General features: G+C 39.9%; 1 protein-coding gene across 4 annotated transcripts in view; it reads right to left on the bottom strand.

Annotated features, from left to right (window-relative positions):
• Positions 1-6,929, bottom strand: part of ARHGAP20 (Rho GTPase activating protein 20) — a 109,080-nt gene extending 102,151 nt beyond the window's left edge. The window contains exon 1 of one of the 4 annotated variants that reach the window (XM_066247177.1): positions 6,746-6,929. Coding sequence is in view for 2 of the 4 variants with exons in the window: in XM_066247152.1 (XP_066103249.1) it covers positions 6,254-6,358 (105 nt within the window). In the remaining 2 variants the exon portion in view is untranslated. Of the gene's footprint in view, positions 1-5,809; positions 6,128-6,253; positions 6,576-6,745 lie in introns of those variants that run through there. The other 3 variants (XM_066247170.1, XM_066247152.1, XM_066247161.1) reach the window with 3 other exon arrangements.
• Between the last annotated feature and the right edge of the window lie 12,421 nt (positions 6,930-19,350).

The raw sequence follows: 19,350 nt of genomic DNA, 5'->3' as shown, positions 1-19,350 counted from the left end.
ATTCATCCATTTGCATGTAAATGTTCTTGTATTAAATTCAAAGAAATAGAACTCTTTATTGATCTACGCCAGCAGTTCTCAACCTGTGGGTCGCGACCCCGGTGGGGGTCGAATGACCAAAACACAGGGGTCGCCTAAAGCCATCGGGGTCGCCTAAAGCCATCGGGAAATACATATTTTATTTAAAAATGTATTATATAATAAATATACCCATTTTCACCTAGTATAACTTATATACTAATGGTTTTTGCACTTTTTTAAAAAGTGTTTTCATATATTTATATACTTTCTTCTTTTGGCCTATAAAAAACAACCTTGTAAGATATACAGGATATGGTTTATTACGTCCATTTTACAGACAAAGAAACATAATATAGTCAGAAGTTCAGAGGTCATACCAGTGATAACAGAGGTCTTTTCTGATCAATCTATTTCACATTCTGATAATTCAAGATTCCTCTCTGCCTGACCGGTGGTGTCGCAGTGGATAGAGCATCAACCCAGAAAGAGAAAGTCCTCAGTTCCAAAACCCAAGGTCACTATTTTGAGTGCAGGCTCCCTGCTTGAGCATGGGGTCACCAGCTTGAGTGCAGGATCATCGACATGATCCTATGTTCACTGGCCTGAGCAAGGGGTCACTGGCTTGGCTTGAACACCTCCTCCCCCTGATCCTATCAATGCATGTATGAGAAGCAATCAATAAACAACTAAAATGAAGCAAAGTGAAGTAACTACAAGTTGGTGCTTCTCATCTCTCTCCTTCCCCTCTTTCACTTCCTCTCTCTCACTCTCTCAAAAAGGAGGAAAAAAAAAAAAGACTCCTGTCCACCAAAACAATCTAATGTGCTTGATTTTATGCAATTCACTTTATGAACAACACCAGAAAAGGACTCAGCAGGATACTTATTTAACCATAGGCATAATGTTTTTTTTCAGTGTTAAGGAATAAAACTAAAGCTTACTCACCAAGATGCTTCATTCAAACCCTAACACAAGACACACACATGGCCCAAGTCAGCTCATAGGGGTATTCTAAAACGAGTTGTTACAAACAGATTTGGACCCAGAGAATGTAGACCAAAAAGACAGAATGAAGTATATACAATAGCAGCTGCCACAGTTTAAAATGTTGGAGATATTTTAAAATTCTTTGCTTTGACTTACTTTCCGTGCTCGACTTTCTTCCCTAACCCAATACCCATTTTATTTAAAAAGTTTCCAATTAGTACACTAAAAAAAAGGGGGTCAGGCGGTTGAGTATGACACAAATTATCTCTAACTGAAATTATTCTAACATGTGCTTCCACTTCATTTCACAAAAAAATTTCTGTTTAAATGTGAATATCCTCAAGGATACACTATCCAGAATTCTATAGCTTGAGTTATCCATATGTTGTTATTATGTTTTAGATATATATTTTAAGATATTAAAGTACAAATCTATTGTGTAGTTTTTTAAAGAGCCACAGTGATGAAAAACCTTTGATTTTTGGAAATACTCAAATCATCTGACTAGTAAATAAAGGTGGATGAACCAATTAGGTAATTCTGCTTGAGGTTAAATGTAGCTGCAAAATAAAGAGACAAAAGACTGACTTTTTTTTTTTTAAGTGAGAGTGGGGAGATAGAGAGACAGACTCCTGCTTGTGCCCTGACCAGGATCCACCTACCAACCTCCATCTGGGATCAATGCTGGGACCAACTGAGCCATCCTTAGTGCCCAGGGCTGACATTCGAACTAACCAAGCCACTGGCGCGAGAAGGAAAGAGAGAGAGAAGGAAGAGAGGGAGGAGGGCAAGAGAAGCAGATGGTCGCTTCTTATGTGTGCCCTGACCGGAATCGAACCTGAGACATCTGCATGATGGGCTGATGCTCTATCCACTGCGCAAACTGGCCAGGGTGAGACTGACTTCTTAGCTCCTCAAACATATAATGCTATTTCATACCTTAGAACCTTTGAACAATTGCTCCCTGTCCCAGAAATCTCTGTCACACATAAAGGAGGTAAGCATCACTTAAAAGGAGTTAAGCCTGAACACTCTAATGCCAGAGTGGTCTTACTTCATATTCATGTTTGTTTAAATCAGTGTCATGCTTGTTTCTTTGATAATAGTTATAACTGTTTATGAATTTTTAAATTATTATTGTTTTATCTCTTTCTTTTGAGCTGTGCTGTCCAAAATAGTACCCACTAGACACTTGAGACTATTTAAATTAAAATTAAAATAAATCACTATGAAGTAAAATTAAATTTAAAAAAATGAACAATCAAACCTCATAAAAATGAAGAACTCTGTTCTTCGAAAGATACTGTTAAGAAAATAAAATAAGGCCCTGACCGGCTGGCTCAGAGGATAGAGTATAGGCCCTTCCCACAGCCAGTGGCTCAACTGGTTCAAGCCTGGGCACTGAGGATAGCTCAGTTGGTCCTAGCACGTCAGCCTCAGGTGCTAAAAATAGCTCGGATGATTCAAGCATTGGCCACAGACAGGGGTTGCTGGGTGGATCCCAGTTTGGGCACATGTGGAAGTCTGTCTCACCTTTCCTCTTCTCACTTAAAAAAATAAACTGACCATATGGTGCCACCATGGATAGAGCATTGGCCTGGGAATCAGAGGACCCAGATTCAAAACCTTGCTTGAGGTCGCTGGCTTGAGTGCAGGCTCACCAGCTTGAGAGAGGGGTCACCAGCCTGAGCATGGGATCAAGAACATGACCCCATGCTCACTAGCTTGGGCCCAAAGGTCACTCGCTGGCTTGAGTCCCAAGGTTGCTGACTTGAGTTCAAGGTCACTGACTTGATCAAAGGATCACTCACTCTGCTGGAGCCCTCCGGTCAAGGCACATATGAGAAAGCATTCAATGAACAACTAAGGTGCTGCAACAAAGAATTGATGCTTCTCATCTCTCTATTTCTCTGTCCTTCTGTCCCTGTCTATTCTCCTCCCTCACTAAAAATAAATAAATAAATAAATAAATAAATAAATAAATAAAATAAAATGACAAGCCACAGAATTGGAGACAGCATTTGCAAAGCAGATATATGATAAAAGTCTTCGAATCCAGAATATATAAATAACTCTTAAACCCAATAATAAGAAAACTACCAACCCAACTAAGTTTGGGCAAAATATTTGAATATGTACTTCACTAAAGATAACATGTAGATGGCAAGTAAGCATGTGAAACAATGCTCAGCATCATCAGTCATTGGGGAAATGTAAACCAAAACGACAATGAGATACTACTTTATACTCTCTAGGATGGTTATAATAAAAAAGATAAGTGCTGGTGACGATATGGAGAAACTGCACTTACACACTGCTGGTGGGAATGTAAAACAACTTTGGAAAATAATTTGACAGATTCTTAAGTTAAACATACACTAAAATATTATCTAGCCGTTTAACACCTAAATATTTACCCCAAAGCAAAGAAAGCATATGTCCATACAAAGCCCTGTACATAAATGTTCACAGAAGCTTTATTTATATAGCCAAAACCTGAAACTAACCAACTATTAATTAATAGGTGAATGGATAAACAAACTGTGTATTACTACATCATATGAATAAATATATGATGGATTACTAATAAGTAATAAAATAAACTACAGATACATGCAAAAACAGGGATGAATCTCCCCTCCCTCGGGGGAGGCCCTGGGGCCAAGGAGAGGGAGGGGCCGGGGAAAAGGCGACACCCCAATCCTGGAGGACACTAGGCTGCTCCCGCTGAGAGAGTGATTAAGACTCTAATGCTAATTATATTAAGTTAAACAAGCCATGCAAAAAGAATACACAGAATGATCCCATTTTTATAAAATTATTGAGAATGCAAATTAGTCTATAATTGCCTAGGAAAGTGAAGGGAACAAAGCTATTATAAACGGATATGAGGAAACTTTTGGGGGATGATAAATATGTTCATTACCTTGACTGTGGTAATGGTTTGACAGGTGTATTCACATATGTTAAAACTTTCTGATTTACATACTTTAAATCTGTACAATTTAATATACCTCAGTGAATCTATTAAAAATATATTATACTTCAGTGATGCTGTTAAAAGCATTTAGTTCCTCACTTTGCACCAGCCACATTGCAAGTGTTCAGTAGGCACATGTAGCTAGTGGCCATTGAATGGACACTGTAGATAAAAGGCAGTTCCATCATCACAGAAGTTCTAGACAACAGCAATGTTCTAGAGCAGGGGTCAGCAAACTACACCAGGGACCCACCACCTCTTTTCTAAATAATTAATTTAGAAACAAAGCTGTTTTATTTTTATTTTCTATTGCTAATGTGGAAGTCTGAAATCAAACAGATATGCCTACTAATGTTTAAAATAAGAAATGCACTTTTCTGAAAAATATATTAAAAGCAAAATGAAACAGTTTGCCAACCTTACCCCTGCTCCAGAGTAAGTAAAAGCTATAGAAAGACAGACCAGACTGGCAGAATCCATTCCCTTAACAAAAAGGAAAAGATTCGATTGGCAATGTTAACAATCCATTACGGTTTATAATGAACATCATCTTAAGGACAATGGCTTCAAATGCAAAGCTACCTTTCATTTACTGGACAAGTACTACCTTATAAATGATCAAGTCACTCAAATGCTTTCTCTCTTTGCAGTGTGCTTAAGCCTAATTACCTTTAGTAAAAGAGGAAGAGAACTGTTCAGGAATATAAATCTTTGATTTCCCCCAAATCCTTAGGTTTACAAGGATAAAAATTGCTTTAACACCGATGCTAATTTCTGAACATTCATTTACCTTCCCAAATATAATGCTAATCACACACACACACACACACACACACACACACACACTCCCTGCATCTCTGAAGGAGAAAACCGACAAGGACAAACCGCAGTCTAATACATCAAAGGCTGACCTACACTACAGCTGTTAATTCATCAAGTTCACTCTTAGATGGCTCTGCGACATGGCCAAGGTCTTTGGGAGCTCACAGACACTTCTATACTCGTACACGGATCTCACCATTCTTCACTTGACCTCTAGTCAACCAGGGTGCTGGTGGGAAGAAGTTGTGAAGGGCAGTAAGATCAGACAATCAGGGAGGCTGCGCAACCCCACATGTCTCTAATTATATAAATGCAATGTATTAAGACAGTTTCGTAAAAAGAGCTAGATGATCTAACAGTTTGTTTCCAGAGAAGCTGGAAGGGAACCATCAGGGAAGAGCAAAAACGACCAAATATCAGAAGGTCTTGGGGGGAGGGGAGGAGCAAGAGCAGAAACACCCAGTGTCTAGAAACACCCAAATCGATTCCTCCGGAGAACAGCAAAGGCCGGCCGCTGGCGGCCCACGTGCACTTGCAAAAGGACCCGTTCCAGAGAAACCTGACCGGGTCGGAATCAGCACGCCGCAGCACGGCTGCGTTTATCCTAACGGAACGCTACAAGTTGTTGGCCGCATCCCTCCTCCCAGCTTTGACAGGGAACACGCGTGCCACTCCCACGTCCACAGCGACACCCAGACCCCTCTCCGGCCAAGCCAAGTCCCGAGGGCTAGGGGTGGAGCACTGGACGAAGGCCCCAAGTCTCGACCCATCCGACCCTCCACCGCAGACCACCGGCCCCACCCAGCCCGGTTCTAAGCCGAACCGAACCAAACCTCCACGTCCCCGCAGTGTCGCACATTAGCATGCTAAGCTTACCCTAGAAGTCTGACCACCACCTCGGAGACCCCGGAGTCTCCGTGAACGCCGCGCTGGGCGCCAGCGCCCTCCCTCCCCTCTACACCTCCCCACTCAGCCCAAACACCGCGCCCCGCCGCCCACCTTCTTCATCGCGGGTCGCCCGCCCCGCCGGACGCCGCCAGCCCTCTTGACCTCGGAGCTGACCCCGTCAAGAGACGGTGAGCGCCCGGGGTCCTCGGGGGAGGCCCTGGGGCCGAGGAGAGGAAGGGTCGGGGAAAGGCGATACCCCAATCCTGGGCCCGCGCCCCGGACCGTGGCGGATGGAGATGAGAAAGGACACTAGGCTGCTGGTCCGCTGCGAGAGTGATTACGTCTCTAACGCGAAGGGTACCGGGTGATTTGGAATACTGCGGTGCCGGTGGGGCTAGGAGTGAGGGCGAGTAAGGCGGGAACATTCTAGAACGAACGCAGCGGGGCCACGAGCCTCGAGTGTTAAATCCCCGCGGCGTCCGGCTCCCGCGCCCCGATGGTCCGCGCAGGGGGCACGAGCAGCGGCAGGAGCAGGGCCCCGCTCGGCGTCCTCACCTTCTTGGTGCCGGGGCCTCCCGCGATCCGAGACATGCCTGTCAGGGAGGAGGAGCGCCCCGGCTGCCTCCCTAGAGTCTCCTGCTGGGGGGACATCGCTTCCATGAAGAAGACTTTCAAGTAAATCCCAGTCCAGGAGGAAGCCACACGGTCATAGCCGCGGGACCGCGGCCGGAGGGGCGAGGACGCGCAGGGCCCGGGCGGTCACCGGACTCAGGTAGGGAGCCAGGCTCCGGGCGCCTCCCGTCGGGGCCATGTACCGCCGCCTGCGCTAGACCCTGCGGGCTGGAGGTGACTGCAGGGGCGCCGCTCGCTCGCGCCTGCCGCCCGCCCCGCCTCGCCTCGGCCCGCCCTTCCGCGCGGGCGTCCCGCGGGGACCCGCCCCCGGCCGCCTGCTCTATCTAGCGCGGCACTTGCCGCGGCTGCCAGGCCTGCGGCGCAGCGGCACTGCGTCTTCCTATATATATGTTAGGGCGCAGGCCACCGACTGACCTCCGCAGTCCGCCGCCAGCCCGAAGGAGCTCACCGGTTGGTGTCACAAACAGGGGCCTTTAGTGCACGGACACGCGCCTCTCCCGCCGCCCACCTCGCTCGCACAGACCCCATTCCCGCGCCGAGCCCGGGAAGGATGACGCCCCAGCAGCGCGCAGATCAGCGCAGCTCGGGCGACTTTAGCCTGAACCGAGGAGTTGCAGGAATTTCTGCGTCACTTCAAGAGACTTGCAGAGCCTCCCCCCACCCCCCACCCTCACCTCACCCCCACCCTGGAGGCCTCGAGATGGTGTTGCACGTCGCAGGGTGCCGCGGCTGAACACATTCGGAAGCCCACAGCATCGTCTGACCTCCTGTGCCATCCCGATCATTAGCCTGCCCGGTCACCCTCCTTGGCTTGTGCAGTCGCCGGGCAACACCCCTGCCCAATTTGGACCAGCAGTGTCCGTTGTCTGTGCACAGCAGAAAGAGAGGCATTCCAAACGTGAAAATGCACTGGAAGAAAAGGCAGACAGAGGACTAAAATCTGGCTTAGCTATTGAGCAGGCTACAATATGTGGAAATGTTTATCAGATATCTGCGCTGAGAGCATAACTTCCTGTTAGCTCAATTAGTGGCAAAAATTTTTTTAAGGCAAAAGAATAATCAGAGGGAGGGGATTTGGAGCCGGCCGGGTTAAATGTTGCTGCACTTTACAGGACTAGGCTGACTGGTGCGGATGATTCGGTAGGTGGCATTCTTCCCTTGGAGACAGGCCTACATAAAGGGCAGATGAGTGGTGAAGGACGCTACTCTATGATACTAGGTTGTTGAAGGAGGGTTTGTTTATTTTCATGGTAAGAAAAAGAAAAGATCAAGGTTCCTGCTGGGTTGGGCTGTTATCAAGACAGTTTGTAGAGGAATAGGGCTCTGGCAGGCTTATTCCAAGCACTAGATGGTGTTCAAAACACACACACATCCACACACTACCACCACCACCAAACCGAGAATTGTTTATTGTGGAATTGATAGATATGTCCCAGCCCATTTTAAGACTTGTTCATATCACATTGCTTAAAATAGACTTACACAGTCTTTATTACTCATGCATGTATATTGTATATAATTAAAATAGTCATGCTGATATAGAAATTTATATAATATATATAGTTTATCAGGGTAAACCTCTTTTTGCTGCTTCGACTCATGTGCGATGACAGGACTTTGCACCCACCACAGACTTTATTGTGAATTTTATACTGTGGAAGGGTTTTGCAGTTCCTTTCATTCCGTGTTGAAGTCGTTCTATTATGATTCCTATCATGAGTGGACAGTCCCAATTTTTCTTTCTCTGCTCTATTTTCTTATTTCAATAATATTTATGTCCTTTTAATATTTCATGTAATTTAGTTATTATTAATGTTTATGACCTATCTGTATTCCAGAAGGCAGGAATATTTTATTTATTTTTGTTACTGTTGTATTGCAAATACCCAGAGCAGTGTCTGGCATAAAACATGTGTTTTGGTTAAATGAATGAATGAGACACACATACACTAAATGAGATAGATACAGAGCCCAAGCTGAAGTTGGTTATTTCATTCAGATAGTCCCGTGTATTATATTATAAGGTTTTTGTTTGAGATAAATACTTCATGCTCCAGACCAAAGTATTATTTATACTGACTATGTGGAAAATTCATTTTCACTTCCTAACTTGTAAGTGCTTTTATTTTAAACTTTGTTAGTTTTGATTTGTATAGAAAACAATTCTTATTCTCTGATCAGGAGTTTGGCAGGAGATCTCACTTCCTAAAGAAAATTTGAGTTGGCTCAGATTAATATGATCACCAAAGTAATGTTTCAAGAACACATCTGATCCCATCACTTCCCTGCTTAAAACCTTCTTTGGCAACTTGTGTTTATGGGAGAAATTTCAAATGCCATATAGTGTGATACTCAAGGCTGCCTACAATCTGACTTCACCCCCCTTTTTTCTCTTACCGTTTCTTGCCCTTCTTCAAGTCTTACTCTATTTTGCCTCATTGAGCTATTTGCATTTGCAAGATCTTGTCTTGACCTCTCACATCTTCATGACTTTGAACTTACTGTTCCAATAATCTAGGAAATTTTCCTTCTATATTTGCCAACCTCTATTACTTTATACCAATTAGCTAATGCATGGTATATAGTAAATAAATATGCAGTAGATATTTGTTGAGGAAATAAATTTTCAAGACATCACATCAATAATTACTTCGGGAAAATCTTTCTGAGCTATTTCTCTTTACCTAGCTACCTTCAGACACCAACCACACACACAGGGCTAAGTGTACCTTCAGTTATAGTAACAGATAACATGTATTAAGAGCTTACTTTATCCTAACACTTTTCTAAACACTTTACACATTAATTCACTTAAATCTTCATATTAATCCTACGAGGTAATATTTCATTACACCCCACTTTACAGATAGGAAAACCAAACCACATGTTAAATAACTTGCTCAAATAGCTGGTTAGTCATGAAGCCAAGTATGGAATTTGGGAGATCTGCTCCAGAACCAATGCCCTTAAACTCTTGGCTATATTACCTTTCCTGTGTATATTTCTTTTTCTTTATAGTACATATTATACTATACTCTTACTGCTTTTACTTTTGTAAGCTTCCTGAAATTAAGATTGTATTTTATTAGTCTTCACTTCTTTCTGCCAGGCACACAAGTATGCTCTTAATGATTATTTATCAGTGACTTATCTTTGAATGAATGAAGCAAGTAATAGAAACAACCATCTCCAATACTCTAATATTTGAGGAAGATGCTCTGATTGGGAATAAAACAACCCTGGACTAATCCTATTATTCCTTAGACAGTGAAACTGTTTTCTCCGCACTGAGAGTGTTATGTTGTAGAAAGGGATGTTGCCATAAAACTAAAGTGATGACAAGGCAGTTGAAGATGATCATATCTGACACAAGCAGGATGAATCCTGAATATTTTGAAACACTGGAAAGCAAAGTACAAAGTATAGCAACATTTAACAGCTGGAGAAAACTAGTGGCAGATCTTTAATAGGAACTAATTTAAGAGGTGAAACCTATAAATATTTTCCAAAAGTTATATTGAGTAATGGATAAACTTAACTATAAAAGAAAATGTCCATGCAAGTCATTAATTGAAGGTGTATTTATTGTGTACCTTCTATGTACCCGACACTGTGCCAGGTGCTTGGAGTACAGTCAAGATGAACCCAGGATGCACACAAGAATCATTGGTAGTGCTATCCAAACATCCTAGAGCAGAGATTGCAAACTGAAGGCCCACACAGTGTGTTTAGGCATTTTTCAACATGTGCTTTTTGATTTTCACACTTGTTGCAAACCTTAAACTTTTTTTTCTCCTTTTCCAAGTAAGAGGAGGTAAGATGGACAGACTCCCACATGTGCCCCAACTAGGATCCACCCCACAACCCCCATCTGGGACAGATGCTCTGCCTATCTGGGCCATGCTCACAATCGAGTTTTTTTTTGCACCTGAGGCTGAGGATCCACTGAGCCATCCTCAGTGCCTGGGGTCGATGCACTTGAACCAATTGAGCCATGGCTGTGAGAGAGGAAGAGAGAGAAAGAGAGAGAGAGGGGAGGAAGAGGGGTGGAGAAACAGATGGTCACTTCTCCTGTGTGCCCTGACTGGGAATGGAACCTGGGACATCCACATGCTGGGCTGATGATCTACCCCTGAGCCAGCTGGACAAGGCCACAAATCTTAAAAATTAACCCAAAAAACCCCACATAGAAATCTGAGTTTTCTTGGAAAAGTCTCTTGAAAATAATGGCAATGCTGGGCTCAATTCCTCTAATGCAACAAGCAGTTAAAACTGAATTGTAGTTATGTCACACATTTAATGCTCATGACAACTCTGTGGTTGTCATAGTAACTGCCATCCCTAGTACTGGGAACTAGTAACAAGGTAATGGAAGTGCAAAACTGGCAAGAGAGATTGGAGGTCAGAGAAACGCAATTGTGTGTGCAGGAACACAAACGTTTTAAAGACAAAGTAATAAAGTTTTTCAAGTTGAAAAATGTATCATATTGTAAGAGATCAAACTCTCCCCGAAGTGGCTATGAGCATTGATGTAAGAGAGCTATTGACTACTTAATTATCAAGATCAGATGTGGGCTTTTCTTTTCCCTAGGTTAGAATCTCAAAAGGGGCTATTTCCTCAAAGAACATAATCTCAGATCTAAAGGTAGAAGCTAATGAGGTGGGAGAGAGAAGTTAGGAATAGGAAGGAGGGAGATAGAGTGAAGATGTTTGGAGCTGACACTGGAAAAAGCCTGGGGTGAGACTATGAGGGACCTTAGAATCCATGGTAAAATTTTAGACATTATTCTTTAGGGAAAGTGGTCAAAGGGGAACTAGCATCTGTTGCGTGCCTGCCCTTACATAAATAATTCTCATTTAAACACTCTCCACAAAGAGATAGGTATTATACTCATTTTAAATGTAAAGATGAGGCTCAGAGAAATTAAGCAACTTTTCGAGGTTGTACAACTATTAAGTGATGGAGCTGGGATCTGATTGAATACGAAGGTCATATACTATATTTATAATGTCAACAGTATTATTATTGATATCAGCTACCATTCATTGAGAGGGATGTAGAGACATGTGTTTGGTAATGAAACACTACTATCATAATCTTCAAAAGAACCCTAGTGGCTTTATATTTATGCCCACTAGACAAACGAAGAGACTGGTATACAAAGTTATAAAGCTACTTGTTAAAGAGCTTATAGCTACTGAAAGCAAGAGCTAGAAACAAACCCAGGACACCAAAACTCGTGTTCTTTACCACTACACTTGATGGTGTTGTCTTCTTTTTGTTCCTTATGACTGACAAACATAAATTGTGTTGCATTCCTGTAAATTATATATGACCCCATACCCTTCCACTTAGTCCATGGTCAATTTGCTTGCTGGTCAGAGGCTTAGAGTAATCATTTAAAAAATATATTTTACTAAGCAACTATATATATATATATGAATGAAATTAAATTTAATGGGATGACATTGGTCCATAAAAACACCTGGGTTTCAGGTAAACATCTCTATAGCATTTGAACTGTTGACGCACTATGTGCCCATCACCCAAAGTCAACATACATTTGTCTCTCTTTACTCCCTTCTTGATATAGTGTCTCCTTTTTTTATTATGAAATGTCCATCTTTGTCTCTTGTTATCTTGAAATCAGTATTGTCAGATACAAGTATGGCTATACCTGCTGTACTTTGGGTATTATTTGCTTGGAGAATGGTTTTCCAACCTTTCACTTTGAGTCTACTTTTTCCATGCAGCTTAGATGTGTCTTCTAAAAGCAGAATGTGGTTGGGTTTTATATTTTGATCCAGTCTGCTACTCTGTACCTCTTTATTGGGGAGTTCAGTTCATTCAGATTTAGCATAATTGTCGACACACAAGGATTTTCTATAGACATGTTATGTTGTTTTCTGGTAACTGTGTTTCCTTTAATTCTTTTGTGTTTCTGTCAGTTGTTTTTGTTTGGTGGCATTCCATGTTTCTTTTCTTTGTTTCCTCTTTTTTTCAAGCTATGTATTTCAGTTTAATTTTTTTTCATGGGTGTTTATCATTAGGTTATTGAGGAAAAATATTGCATACATACAAGAGTCCTTTGTCTTATGAGTACTTCTGCCTTTCATCCTCCTTTGCTACTTCAGATCTTTATCCTCATCCCTATTATGTTTTTGTTGTCACAGATTATCCTTGTTTGTATTGTAATCTTGGAACTTTTACTTGAATTAATAGTTTTGTGTTGTTTTTTTCTTTGTATCTGGTAGAAGAAGCATTTCCTTCTTTGAGGAATCTGTTGATATTTGAAGGATAACTATTTTATTTATTTAATTTTTTAAGGATAACTTTTGTGGATATAATATTCTTGACTGGTAATTGTTCTCTTTTAGTACTTTGAATGTTTGAGTCCACTGTTTTTTGGCTTGTAGAGTTCTTGCTGAGAAGTCTGATAATAACCTGATGGGCCTTTCTGTCTATGTTATGGTCTTCTTTTCTCTACCTGCCTTGATGATTCTTTCTTTGTCATTGGTGTTTTCAATTTTATTAAGATGTGCCTTGGAGAAGGCCTCTTTGGGTTGAGGTAACTAGGCTTTCTGTTTGCTACTTGCATTCAAGGGTATAACTCTTTCCATAGACTGGGAATTTTTCAATTAATTGTCTGGATAGGCTCTCCATTTCCTTCTTTATCTCTTCTTCTTCTCATGTACCTATTATTCTTATATCGCTCTTTCTGATGGAGATAGACATTTCTAGTAGAGCTCTACTATTATTATTGTTTAATTCTTGAGTCTATCTCTTTTTCCCTCTATCATCTCTAGTTGCCTGTCTTTGATGTCACTGATTCTGTCCTTTATCTGGCCTGTTCCATGGGCTAACCTTGCTAGCTATTTTTTTAATTCATGTATTGAGTTCTTCATTTCTGTTTGGTTCTTTTTTAATGTTTTAATCTCTTTGGGAAAGTACTTATTTTGTTCATTAATTTGTTTTCTGAGTACATTAAATAGCCTATAAATGTTTTCTCATACCTTGAGTATTTTCAGAACTTCAATTTTGAATTCTCTGTCATTTAACTTTAAAGTTTCCATGTGATTGAGATTGCTTTCTGGAGATTTTCCATTTTTTTTCTTTAACTGCCTCTCTCTTTCTTGGTTATTTATGGTAATAGAAAGAGCTTTTCTCTGTCTAGATTGCATTTGAGAGTGGTATTGTACTTGCAAGAAGTTTTTAAAAATTATTTTCTAGCAGTTAGAGCTGGATTACAAGTTTTAGCTCTGTAAAATTCCCTGGCTAATTTCTCATATGATTCTGCAGTCACAATTGATGGGGCAGGGCTGCAGCTGTGAAGATGGAGGTGGGACAGGCTGTGAGGGCTTTATAGTCTTCTTTGTTTTTCCTCCCAGCTATGATGATCTTGGGCCTCCACTTGTCCTTTTCTGTGTCCTGAAAGACTTGGGCCAGACAGAGAGTACTCCTGTCCTTCAGTGCTTCTGCAGAGTTAGTCTGGGGTATACCACCATTACTCTCCATACTTGTGAGGGGAAGCAGGTGGTATCTAGGAAGTTGAGGCACTGCACTTCTTATTTTTATTTCTCTGTCCCAAGTGCAGGCTGCTGGCAGACTACAGGGGCACTGACTCTGCCCAAGAGTTTCATCTTATACCCTTTCCCTGCACTCAGCTGCTTCTTTGGTTTAGCAGTGTCCCCCCAATATCTCCACTCCTCCCAGCAGAAGAAGACCCAGACTCTTTGGGTGTCTCCCTCTGTGGAGCCCTGGCAGATGGAAACCCAGACAGACCAGATTTCTCCCCTGTCTGGAGCCCCACCAAGAGTGCTTCTTATCTTTCACCTCCCTTGCCTTGTCTCTACCCTTCCCATCTTTGGTTGATTGGATGCATGGATCTTTCAGGCAACCATGTGAGTCCAGATGGGTTTCCTTTGCTGAGGTATAGCTGTTCAATCTGTTGAAATTTCAAGGAGAGAGATCAAGGGTATCTCTTATAGTGCCATTACTCTGACGTCATCTAATGTTTTAATGAAAAAAAAAAAGCAAAAAGAAGAAATGTCTGTTTCCCATCAAAGTCAGGGTGCTCTATGAGCCAGACCAAATTTATTAACTAATTATCATTTATTGCCTAACGCATGCCTTGTGCTCTTGACCATTCTCCAAGGGTAAGCATAATCTGTGATACTTCTCTCCCCCACAAATCACTTTGGGTTTCTTTCTTCTCTTTGTTTTCCTTAGGCATTTCAGTTGACTTCATGTTTTTTAGTTCTGTCTACCTGTTTATGTTATAATCTTGTCCAAAGATTTGTGAAAATTAGCCCTTTTAACTACACTCCTAATTCTGCTGCACAGTTGATTATTGTCAGTGCTTATATGGAAGAGTTAGGGAGCTCATTCCAGGTGTAGGTACAGTAAGTTGTGAAAGATTGCTCAGCTAAGAAGTGTTAGAACAGTGTTTCAGTTCAGTTCTGATTCTTAAAAGTATTACACTTAAATCCTTTTCCTTAAGTCCTATTTAAATTATAAGTGAAAAATAGTTGTTGAATATTTACTATAAAAATAACAGAAAGTGATACTGGTAATCAGGAAAAAATGTTTTATTTTATAAAATAGTGCTTATGTCATAAAAAAAGGAAGAAATTATATGTAGACATTCTGAAAGAAGTTTTATTTTAAAGCATATTTTCCAACACATGTTATATGCTATGCTAGTTCCTTTAGATGCTTAAAAAAAAGGGTTCCATAATCAAGGGTTCTATAGGAAAAACCATGAAAGATATGATAATAGATGAAATAAAAAGGATGCTGCATGCCCAAGGAAACAAACTAATGTGACACTGTACATTATAAAATGTGTATATTAAATCATTTGTAAATTGTGCAGTTAAAAACATAATCATTAATTAAGCTTACTAACTGATTTATTATTATTATTATTTTCTGCCTGTATATAGTTAACATGTAAATATAGTTCTATAAGAACATTGCTGGGTATGTAGTGAATTTTGATAGAGTAGAGATGGGAGAATAGGGCATTCTTTCATTTAATTACTTCCTATTCATTGGTTTATTCTTTTCTCTTTGCACACAGTGCACTCTAGTACTTGCAATTTTAAAGTAAAATTTTCTTTCATCATGGTTCCCTCTTGAGTTATTACTCCTGTCCTCCACTTTTTTTTTCTCTTCATTGTTAGATTTTGTAGAAAAAAATTCATATTCCCACTTCTACTTCTTCATTGCTTTTTCTTCTTGCAAATATAAGGTATCTTCCATTATTTTCCAATGATAAAATGCAACAGCTTCTACAATCAATTCAAGGATGACTTTCTGTAGCATATGAACTATCACTCTTCTCTTGGCAGTTATAATACTGTACTTCTGATTCATTCATTCATTCCACAAATATATATCAGTTATACAACCAATGGTGCTCATCACCATCTTAGTTACTGAAGGTACAAAATAAATAATTTAAGATATGCTTTTTACTCTCCTGAATATTACATTTAATTTGCTCTCCTATTTATCTGAATTTTCTAAGCCACCTTCACTAGGTCCTCTTTTCCTACTCATTTGTATAATATAGGCATCTCCCAAGGTCCTGTTTTGTCTCTTTTCCCTTGAAACATACATGTACATGTGCATGTGAAGACCTAGACATTACACATGCACACACATTCGAGACATTGAAGAGAAGAATCATGATTTTAAATCCCACAAATGTTTCTTGAATAAGTGAATTTATGTTTTTTCCTAATACTGGATATAACTATTGCACTTGTACCTGTCCTATTTTTATTCAACTGGCAACCTCAACATTCCAGGTCAATGCTTGATCCACTGTGCCACCACAGCCCAGGCCTCTATTTTTATTCAGAATATGAATTGTTCTATAATACAGATGGAGTAGAGAATTTTTTCCCCCTGTGATCAATATATAAGTATGCATTGATGAGTGAAAGGCAGAACTGAATTTTAGAGGACTGTATTATACATGTAGACATTATTCTTAAGGGGTTAGCAAATAGTTATTGAGAACTTTTCAATTTCCTGTTAAGAAGTGATAAGGAAGATGGAAGATTAAAATTTTGTTACAGAATTTCTCTCCAAAAACATATCACAGCCTGACCTGTGGTGGCGCAGTGGATAAAGTGTCGACCTGGAATGCTGAGGTTGCCGGTTCGAAACCCTGGGCTTGCCCAGTCAAGGCACATATGGGAGTTGATGCTTCCTGCTCCTCCCCCCTTCTCTCCCCCTTCCCCCCACCTCTCTCTCTTTCTCCCCCTTCTCTAAAATGAATAAATAAAATCTTTAAAAAAAACATATCACAGAATGATAAAAAATAATTTCTTTAAAAAAATTATTGCCACCAAAAGAAGGAAAGGAGCATGACCTAAGCTTGCAGTTCTTGAGCTTGAAAGCATCTTGGGGGCTTAAAAAAATATTTGGGCTCTCCGAAGGTTCTGATTTAATTGATCCAGAATGCCACCTGAATGTCAGGATTTTTTAAGCTTCACAGCTCAATCAAAGGTTTAAAACCATTGATCTAAGCAAAATATTTCAAACCTTGGTTTTACTGAGGGAGTGAGAAAAAATTCTGGAGAGTAGTAAATAATCCTACAGAGCAAACTTCTGAATTGGCCAATATAATTCTCCCTAATATCAAACTAAATCTGGAAAAAACAGGTTTAAATATCTTTTCTTTCTTAATAAGTGATTAGCAGGAACTACTGCTGCAGAGAAACAGGTGATAGTAAAAATGAACAATGAAGCTGTCTCTCTCTCTATGGAAAGGAGGATTCCAGAGTTACAAATTCAAGAAATGATCAAAGTCTTGAAAATTTTCCAACACTTAACCAGTGCCACCCTTTACCCCAACTAAAAGCAGAGAATCCTAGAATATATATAATAAAATATCAGAAGAGGGTGTGAACACACAAAATGATGTAGAGATGTTTTGTAGAATTGGGCACCTGAAACTTATATAATTATATTAACTAGTGTCACCCTAATAAATTCAATTAAAAAAATCTCTGAATACATAGCATGTATAAATATAAAATCTCAGAAGAGACAGTAGAGAACAAGCAAGGTAAACAAAATGACATGGCAACTATGGAGAAATGCTATAGCACAATTAAATTATACATTGCATGCAAAAGAGTTCAACCCATAGAAAATATAACCTAAAGAAACAGAAATAATTCTTCATAAATGCTTCATTATTTAGAATTTAATATGAACCAGTATTCAGTGAAAAAGAGCTCAAAGATGTGATGATAGATGAAATGAAAAGGGATAGTGCATGCCTAAAGAAAAATATTTAAGTGCCCAGTTGATGTCATTACAAAACAAATAAATAAATTAGACACAAAAACTTTATTTGAAGATCAGAAGAGTACTTGGTTTTGGTAAATTTTAAAGCAGAATACTTAAGACCAAGACATATCTTTATTAAACTGTTAAACTTCAAGGTTTCATTATAATGCAAGTTCTATGAAGGCAAGAGTTTGTTTTGGTCACTGCTATTGCCAGTGCCTAGTGCCCTCTCTGACAAGTTGTAGGTACCCAGTAATGATGAATGAAAGACTGGAGAAAGACTTATTTATAAAAGGAAATTTTTGAGTTTTGGGTTCCACTTATAAGGAGTTTGGAAGTTGCCATTCAATCTTAACAAGTAAAAAGCTGAACAGACTGAAAAATCAACTCTTTTTGGATCCATAGGAGATGGGAGGGCACAGAGAAAACCTCTGCCTCCAATATTGAAGAGTCAGACAGGTGAATACAGAGGGTTATGGCTTGCTGGAGCACAGACTCACCAGCAGAAGCCACTACAAGAAACATTGCCAAGGGAAACCTGAACTATAATTAATGAATTGCTGGAGGTTAATTGCACACAACTCTGAAAGTTAAAAACTCCCAGAAGACCCAGATGTGGAAGAGGTCCCACAGTATTGTGAGACTTATTTCCAGGAGCTTGACGAGGTTCCCATACTAAGTATTGGAAAAATAACCTCATAACCTCAGGCTTTCAGCAGGTGGCATGGCAGGAAGTAGCCATTTTGAAATGTACCGGAGCACAATTTTTCTTAACAAGGCCTGCCTTCAGGGGAAAATAGTTAACTAGAGCCAAATCTACTGGGTTATTATCAAAGCTGAAAGGAAATACCCAATTCCAGCATACTTTAGCCACCTGGATCACCGAAGGGGGCAAAAAAACCCTAAGAAACACTTGTGAAGTTCACAGTCCAAAAGCATAGATCACTAAGACACTGAAACCTAGTTATAGGACTATAGAATGCTTCCCTCATTACACACACACCCCTCACCACCACATTATTAAAAACCTACTTCTAGCAGTTCCTTTTACCTGGTATATAATGTCTGGCTATCAAGAAGAAGGTACAAGACATAAAAAAAATGCAAAACACACAAGTCAAGGACAAAGCAAGCATCAGATCCAAACATGACAAGAATATTAGAATTTAAAACAACTTTGATTAATATGCTAAGGGCTCTAATGGATAAGGTAGACTGTATGCAAAAACAAATGGGCACTGTAAGCAGAGAGGTACAAATCCTAAGAACAGATATAAAATAAATGTTAGAGATAAAAAAACTGTAACAGAAATGAAGAATATTTTTGATAACTCCTTAGTAAATTGGACACAGCTGGGGAAAGATTCTCTAAGCTAAAGGATGTATCAATAGGATATTTAAAAACCAAAAAGAGAACAAAGACTGAAGAAAAAAAAGCACAGAATAGCATATCCAAGTGCTGTGGGACACCTATAAAAGGACAACATAAGCATAATAGGAATACCAGAATGAGAAGAAAGAAAGAACAAAGTAATATTTGGAACAATAATGACTGAGATATTTCCCAAATTAATCTCAAATAATAGATTCAGGAAACTTAAGAAACACCAAACAGGATAAACAGCAAAATACTACATTCAGGTATATAATTCTTAAATTACAAAAAATGAAAGATAAAGAAAAATTTCTGAAAAAAGCTGGGGTGGGA

Source organism: Saccopteryx bilineata, chromosome 1 (genome assembly GCF_036850765.1).
Source record: "Saccopteryx bilineata isolate mSacBil1 chromosome 1, mSacBil1_pri_phased_curated, whole genome shotgun sequence".
In the NCBI taxonomy this organism is placed as follows: Eukaryota; Metazoa; Chordata; class Mammalia; order Chiroptera; family Emballonuridae; genus Saccopteryx; species Saccopteryx bilineata.
This window is presented reverse-complemented; position numbering and strand designations above follow the sequence as displayed.